This window comes from Zeus faber (assembly GCF_960531495.2).
Source record: "Zeus faber genome assembly, chromosome: 11".
In the NCBI taxonomy this organism is placed as follows: Eukaryota; Metazoa; Chordata; class Actinopteri; order Zeiformes; family Zeidae; genus Zeus; species Zeus faber.
In genome coordinates, this window is record NC_137205.1 from 11,083,112 (window position 1) to 11,091,508 (window position 8,397).

General features: G+C 46.9%; 1 protein-coding gene across 2 annotated transcripts in view; it reads right to left on the reverse strand.

The window, feature by feature from the left end:
• ep300b (EP300 lysine acetyltransferase b) overlaps window positions 1-7,309 on the reverse strand; it is a 38,389-nt gene extending 31,080 nt beyond the window's left edge. The window contains exons 1-6 of one of the 2 annotated variants that reach the window (XM_080010232.1): window positions 6,949-7,309; window positions 4,467-5,083; window positions 2,910-3,089; window positions 1,752-2,046; window positions 1,160-1,273; window positions 195-437 (exon numbers count right to left, since the gene is read on the reverse strand). In XM_080010232.1, coding sequence (XP_079866358.1) covers window positions 195-437; window positions 1,160-1,273; window positions 1,752-2,046; window positions 2,910-3,089; window positions 4,467-5,083; window positions 6,949-7,042 — 1,543 coding nt within the window. In that variant the 5' untranslated portion in view covers window positions 7,043-7,309. Of the gene's footprint in view, window positions 1-194; window positions 438-1,159; window positions 1,274-1,751; window positions 2,050-2,909; window positions 3,090-4,466; window positions 5,084-6,948 lie in introns of both variants that reach the window. The other variant, XM_080010231.1, reaches the window with a different exon arrangement.
• Window positions 7,310-8,397: the final 1,088 nt, after the last annotated feature.

Here is an 8,397-nt window from a genome sequence, read left to right on the forward strand (position 1 = left end):
CTTTGTAGATGCTTTATATTCACCATTTGAACAACGGGGTATAGCAATTGCACATGATTCATGTTAAAAGTGCACTGCCTTGACCGACAGATTACACTCTGTTTGGCTCCTCAAAAGTAACAGCTTATAAGAAAATATTTTTTGGACTCTTGGACACAAAAAAAGTAAATAATTAGTTTATAGTACAAACTCACCCATGGTGTTGAGGGTCCTCATGCCAGGCTGCCCTTGCAGGGCCTGGTTGGACATGTTGGCCTGCGGAGGTTGTTGAGGCATCTGGTTGCCCTGGTAGGTGAGGCCCAGGGCGGCGTAGGCCCTCTCTATGGAGCTGGGGTCTATCTGGCTCGGAGGGTTGAGGTTGGGGGCATTGGGCTGGCTCCCCGGTATGCTGGACCCTAGCGAGTTCACCAAGCCCACCCCCGCACTGCTGAGGAGGGCTGTGGTACAGAGAGCAGGATGGAAGGAGTGATGGGAAGAACAGGGATACAAAGACAAGGGACAAAAAAAAGTTATGGGGGGGTGGGGGAAAGGCAATGAATAGCATTGAATCTGCGATGTGTTTGACCTTTTAAGGAGCAGTGTGTGGAATTTAGTGGCATCTAGGGATGAGGTTGCAGATTGCAAAAACTGAACCCTACCCACTCCATTTTTAATGACGCAGGAGAAGCTACGGTGGCTACAAATTAACATTGCCAAAGTAATGCTAAAGAGCTATTTATTCTAGGTGTTTAGTCTGATAGCAAGATATCATTAGTGGGATACGTATTATATTATCCACTAGCAGAGTCAAAGATAGATCGCCTGTTAACGTTACGGAGGTTAAAGGGAGAGGAAGCGCCAGTGTTTGGTTTGTCCCTTCTGGGCTACTGTAGAAACATGGCGGCCACTGTGGGAGATGACTTGCTTCCTTGATATAAAGGGCTCATTCTAAGGTAACAAAAACACAACAATTCTTATTTTCATGGGATTATAGACTATTTAAAACATACTTATGAATATTATATTCCATTTCTGCCAAGAGTGTTCCACGAGATGCCACTAAATTTTACACACTGGTCCCTTAAGTCAGATAAAGAGAACTATGACATTTGTGCATTGTAATAATGCAAAACAATTAAGTAGGAATTTGTATTTTGTAAACAAAGGGTGATAAACTCACACTGTTGGTTCCTCTTGTCTCCCGCGTTTTTCAGTGGCAGGCAAACGGGACAGTCATGCCGCGTACAATTCTTCCAGTGAGAGATAATCTGTCTGGATGAGGCACAGTGTGCCACTGTAGGAAAAGGAGAAAGAAGAGTGTTAAAAAGAACAGAACAAAAAACAGAGACAGGTTGAAGAATTTATTATTATATATTTTTTTAAATAATAGAATGAGCAAAAAAAAGAAAAAAAAGAATTGGAAATAAAAAAATAATGCTTCAGAGTCGAGCCAGATGCTGAGAGAGGGATTGCAGGCGTCATTCAGCACAATGAAGCCATGTCCAGATGGAGACTGAATGAGTGAGGAACAGAGGGAGGGAAAACAGAGCTCCAGTAAAAGAGCCAACCACGGGCAGAACAACTCCGTGCGATATGATAGGCTGTCATATAAACTGGGAGGCTCACCAAAACAAAATCCAAACACAAACCAGAAAAACAGAAACGAAAAGAAAAACAATTGAAAAAAGACGTTCTTTAGCCGCTGCCTAGTGTTTGACACGCGGCACGTGCCTTGTTAAAACCGAAAATCAGCACAATTTCGACCGACTCACCCTGGCAGGACTTGCCAGCCTGGCAGTGAGTCATGTGGTTGAGCACGTTCTTCATGGTGCGGCAGTGGGGCAGGTTGCACTGGCGCACCTCCCCATTGGCCTGTTCCCGTCGCTGGCACTTGTGAGCGTGGAGCAGGAGCACCAGCTGCTGCTGGATCAGCTTCCGCTTCTCGGGGTCGGCCGTCGGGGGCGCGGCGCCGGGACCCGCTCCGACAGCACTGAGGCCAACCGGGGCCACGCCTGCGCCCGCTGCTGCAGCTCCTCCTACTGGCACGCCACCCACAGCTGGAGGCTGCTGCTAGGATGCGTGGAAGCGAAGGAGGGAGTAACAGAAGGATGTCAACAAGTGATGTAGAAAATGACAGATTAAAACAGATTTCGATAGGAGATATACATGTGAATGAATGGCATATGCACCGAAACAGATTCTCACCCACGTTTGTAGAGTCAAGGAGCATAATTTTAATATTAATAGAACCAAAATGTAGAGAGGTAAGCCAACAGAACAAAGGAGAAAAAAAATATGCCATTGTGACGAGTTTTACAGTAACAACAAACATAAGCTTTTTACACAGAATTTATTCATCTCTATCCATCAGACTGTCTACAAATTGTTACTTGGCAGGGACGATATGCATCAAGTGTAGAGCTATAAGACAACTATTTCATTTAAATGAATACAGGCTCCTACATTCAAATGCTGGTACACTGATTACTACTGGTAATGCCTTGGTTTTAAAGAGTCCAAGAGCTCCGTGTCCAGCATGACAAATTAGACCACTAAATACACACACCTCTATATAGTTATGGCACTGGCCTATGAGCGGCTCAGCAGAATCGGTAAAACACAGTTCTGGAATGGACATTTCAAAGAACTTAACTGTTGATCTGAGCAGAAGATGGAAGGAATTAAATAAAAACAATAATGAGACAGATTCTTGTCGAGATACAAGGCAGCATATGGGTCATTGCTGCACCAAAATGTGAATTGTTACCTTCACAGCTTTGGGTGGGTCATAAGGAATAATCTAGGAACTAGATTATTATTGTTAGATCACAGCAGATTCAACCTGCCTTTAAAACACTGCAAAATGTGTGCATATTGTCTACATGTCTTAATAAACACACACATGAAAATAATACATTAGTTTCCCTTACCATCACAGACATTCCTTGACCAGATGGGGTCTTCTTGTCCATGTTGAACTGCGCGGCAAGGCTATTGGGCATACCTGCCTTGTTCTGGAGCTGTGGGCCCAGCCCTGCCCCGGCCATGCCCTGGCCAGCCGGCTGGCCGTACGGACCACCATAGGGGCCCGCATTGGCCATCATATTCATCTGGAAAACATTGTACAGGAGAGAGTAGGAAAAAATTGGGGAGGAAGGGACAGACACAAAATTAGGAGGTTGTTGAAGGGACAGAGATGGAGAGCATACGGGTCAAAAAGCGTGAAGGCGACAAAAATAGAAGGGGGTCAAACGACCACACTAAACACTTGTTTTGGTTTACGCACATAAACACAAATACAAATACACACCCATACAGTGATCGGTGCAAAAAAAAAAAAAAAAATCCTGAATAATTTGATCACACTTCAAGGGGTATTTAGGCCGGCTCCGTCCACCCCTCAGCCACACAACCAAATGATTTGCCTGGAAGTATTACACTGATTCATCAAGAGGCAACAGAGACTGATCTTAATAAAATGTGCACACAAGAATCACACCAACTACTTCCCCATTAGCTCCACAGTAGCCATTATTGATTTAAACGGTACAAATACAAGACCAAGCCATGGATCCCCACAAAACTGTCCACAATGTGAGTACGGGCCACAATATGTACGGGCCATGGGAAAACATGAAAATGGTTGGGCCTCAACTCTGCCAACTGGCTTTGGGTGGAAACTAAACGTACGGTTTAGTTTCACAGCATGCTACTAGACTTAACCCTTCCCATTAGGAACTAGATGAAAAGACCAAATAAGGAAAATATTCCTAAATGTGGATTGCAAAACTAGCTGAATTTCAATTCTCTTTGTCTGTAAGTGCATAAAGTGCCTACAGGACTATAAGGGTTTCACATGAAGTCCACAAATTTGAAAAAGGTCCGACGATCTCTTGTTGCTTGCGTCCATTTCAGGATGCCTTTTCACCAGCATAAACATCTCAATACAGACCTGTGAACAATTTGATGCAGGACTTCTCTTCCAATGTTATTCACATTTTAAAGCCAATCTAAGAGAATCAGTTGAAATATTGGAAATATTAAAATTAGAGTTATCAGAAAACCCCTTGGTGGTGCATGGCTAATTTCAAAAGCAAGTTCGAAGTTTGAGTTTATGATCTTGTACCTTAAATAAGCACAAAAAAACCCCCAAAAAAACAACAACTAGTGATCAGTTATTTATTTGCTGATAGTTCTCTTTTTGTTCTATTTTTATTTGATTAGCACACATATTAGATGCATAATCAACACACAGGTGAAACACTGTGTCTTTTCTTGTGGTGTTTTCAAATACCAAAATGGCTTTTCTGCAACATTAAAGCTGGGTTTGTATTTTCCTGGGATCCTTAGCGACACCATAAAACCTTGCTTGAGTTGGTGTCTTGCGCATTGCTCACCTTGGATTCAATGAATTAATTCAATCAAATTCACATGCTTCTGGCAATTCGGAAACAATTTTATGTTTGTGTGAGGTGACGTTGCCTTACCTTGTTCAGTGCTCCAGGCTGCTGCGGTCTCATCCCAATTGGACCCCCTGGCCCCATCTGCTGCCCACCCTGCTGCTGCAGGGTTTCTGCGAGCAGATTACTATTGCCACCCATGCCCGAATTGCCAGGGTAACCCATCCTGGGAGAACCGTTCATCACCTGCCCACCCATCAGCCCTTGTTGCTGTTGCTGTCCATTGTTGCCCTTCTGGGCGCTCATCATGGCCGCTGCACGATTCATCCCAGCGACGCCTCCGACCATACCCGCCTGCTGCATAAGTCCGGGTGGAGGCTGTTGCTGCCCCTGAGGTCCTAGGCCTTGGGGGCCGCCGGAGGAGGCGTTCATGCCCCCCATCATGCCCATGGAGGCTCCTGTGTTGTTGGGGGTGCCCCCACCCTGCTGGGGTGGCCCTCCGGCACGGAGGAGCTCAGACAGCTGCTTGTGCTTGGCAGCCGCGTCCTGTCCTCCCCCGACACCCATCCCTCCCATCCCTCCCCCAACCCCTCCGAGGCTGGTGTGGAGCTGATTGAGGTCCCCTCCATTGACCAGTCCCAACTCTGAGGAGTTGATGAGCTCATCTGGGAGGTCGTGCTCCAAGTCAAAAAGTGAACCAAAATCTAGAACAAAGACAGAGAGGGGGGGGCATTTACCAGGAACATATATATATTTTTTTAAGACAGATGATTTAATATTTCCAAACTGAAATACACGCACTCTGCAAAAAAAACAATCTAAAGGCTGAGAGTTAAACACAACACAGGTTTGCCATAAACTTAACCAACACGACTGCCACTCATGTAGGGGTCCTCCTCGGAAACAAGCTGCCCCCGGCCTGGAGCTCGGAGCAGGACAGGTACAGCCTGCCCCCAGCCTGGAGCTCGGAGCAGGACGGGTACAAGCTGCCACTCAGAGCTTGGGCTCCTTTCCTGGGCATCAGTTTGCGGTTTGATCAGGAGCCAAACATGGAGAGCGAGCGCGGTCGGGTTTGGGTGAGAAGCCACAGAGAAGTAAATAGTGACCGGGCAGGTGGGTGCGCTGTGTCTACACTACGAGAAGGGAATTCCTCAACGGGTCACTCAACTAAAAAAATAAAAAATAAAAAATAATTGATCTTTTTGGGTTGTGTCCCAAAATTAAGTAACGCAGGCGAGAAGCATCGTCTTCACCGAACGGCCACTGAGCAATAATATGTTAGTGACTGATGTTTTACAGCGGTATTTCAAGTCGCTATAACTCTTGGATAACACTGAAAATAAAAGTATGTGACGCATACAACAAACAAATAAGTCATTTGTTTACCTATAAATAATGGACAGTGATCGAAGCTTGTATATTATAATTGTAGATAGCATCGGGTTGATTAGAACTTAACACTGCAAGGGCTTCAACATATTTTGGTTTTGGGGACTCAAGTTTAGTATGACACTTACCAACTTTCAATTTCAATTGGACTCATCTACTTTTTTTTTTGGGGGGGGGGGGGTTACCTTAGGTTGAGAATGTGCAAGTACAAGCGAAGCAGTTGCCATTACTGCTTGACTCAAGGACTGTCTCCCTTTTTTGGGGAGGGGGGCTGAAAAGCAGGCTAAAAGATGTACAAGTGAAGCAGCTACCATTTCCACTTGACTCAAAGACTACGTGTGACTTTGTCCATTCCTTTTAGCGCACACTTATTGGGCTATAAATGCAGAAGTGAAGCAGTTTCCATCTCCGACCGGACAACAATGCTGTGCTCCTTCGCCATTGATGAAGTGGGGACCAAACAATAGCTAGCTGCTTAGCGGCAACCGTTCAGTAAAACCCCCGTTATTCACCCGGAAAGAAAAAAAACAAATCAACCGATGATCGGAACCGAAATGATTTTGCGGATACAAAATCACTTGTTATTCACTATTTGGAAAAAAAAGTTCATCCGATGGTCAAGATTCATTGGTTATTTTCTCGGATATCTTACCAAACTGCGTTAGACCGGTAGCGTTAGCAGCCTAGCTAGCTAGCTCGCCAGGGTACCGTTATTTTCTCACGTTTAAAGGGACCATCAACAACAATATCCCCATTAGTCGCAGAAAATGCTAAAGATGATAAAATTTGCATCTCTTGTGGCGATTATTTTTTGTTATGTGCCTGGTGGAGACCCGACTTTCCTCTAAAAGGAGAGGCTTGTCAACTTGAGAAAGCTGGGCTGACTGGACTCTTCCATTGTTTGGTGGATAGTAGCACTAGCTGCTTAGCCAGGTGGGCTAGCACGCTGCAGCTAACCCCACACCTGGGAACTTTCTCTTCCATTCCTCACGCGACTTTGTTTACGGAGCGTTTTAAGCGCCAAGCATGCACATAATGTCAAACCGACACACATCGTGTTGCAACAAAGTTGAACAGTCCGAGCAACTTGCGGGGAAACTCCACCGTAAAGATCGCTGCGATTAAACAGTGTAAACCCGCTCGGTTTTAGGTGTAGGGGGGAAAATGAAGGTGTGTTTACCATTGCCATCACTGGCAGACACCGACAGGGCCGGGGAGGACAGCTTGGGCCTCTTGGCTGAAGGCGGGCCGGACTCCAGGACATTATCGGCCATATTTTTGGCGAATTAAAAAAACGCCGCGGGTCCGCACGGAGCAAACGCTACGTCCCTCGGTTGTCGGTGTCCCGGTCTTCCGGGATACGTCTCCGATCGTTCCCCCCACCGCTCGGGGGACGGTAGGGGAAAGCAAGAGCCTCGTTCGTGCTCCTTCCCTCGGAGTTGCAGCGCTCGGCGCGTCCCTCTCCGCGGGTCGGATCCCTCTCCCGGTGCAGCAGCAGCAGGAGGAGGAGGAGGTGGGAAGGTGGAGTCGGCAGTAAACTACACTACGGGGCCCGCGGTGGACTCATGTAGCTTCCTCCGCGACGTCGAAGCGGCCCCGAGACCCGTCCGTCCCCACGGTGGAACCGGCCGCGGCCGCCATGGTCGGCGGGGAAACGTAGGGTGTGCGCCCCGGCGGAGTGGTCCGCTCCGGGGGATCGGGAACAAAACCGGGAAACAAAACGCAGAGCACCCCGACGTTAAGTTGTGATGGGGCTTCCTCTCGTGCAACAGTTCAGCGGACTTGGAGACGGTGGTTGTTCTTCTTTTCTTCTTTTTCCTGAATTGCCACCGTGGTAGAGTCCAAACATCACCAAAAACCCGGGCGATGCGCGGTCACTCGCGCTGTAACATTTGCGATGGTGGACGATCGTTCTCGATGCAATTTAAGCATGTATGGTGTTCTTTCACGTGCAACCGTGGGAAAAAAAAACGTGGAGTATTTACTCAGACGAATAAACAGCAAATAACACGGTTCTGTCGCCGGACTCGGTCCAGTTCTTGCAGCATCTTCGTGGTTCGTCCTGCGTGTGCGGGTCAACTACACGGTGCAGTTTGGCCGCACGTCGGACCACGCACCGGGTCAACACACGGGGCTCATTCTGCACCTTCACTCGCACGCGTTGCAACGCGGCCGATGGGACAGCGTTTGCAAAAAGAGAAAATAATAATTATAATAAAGAATAAAAAAATAAAAATCCGGGGAGGGGGGGGGGTGTTAAAATCCCAGCGTGTCCGCAGCTTGGTGAGAGCCGATCGATCGGACGCAGTTTCCCCCTCTCCTGCTGGAGTTCTCGGGGCAGTCGGACCAGCTAATTAACCACCGGGATGATCCAATTAGTTGTTTTTCGCGGAGGCTTTTCTGATCCTGCGCCTCTGAAGTGATTCCTCCTCCGGTGGCAACACCGCGAAGGTTCCCCGGTGACCGGAGAGGAGGAAAAAAAAAAAAAATCGGTTTATAATTAGTAATATTGATTTTTTTTCTGCCGTTCGCTGCGTACACTGCGATAATGCAACGAATGGAAAGAAATAAAAAAAATATGTTAAAAAAAAAAAACAAGCAAAAACGGCGACGGGGCGATAATGTAATA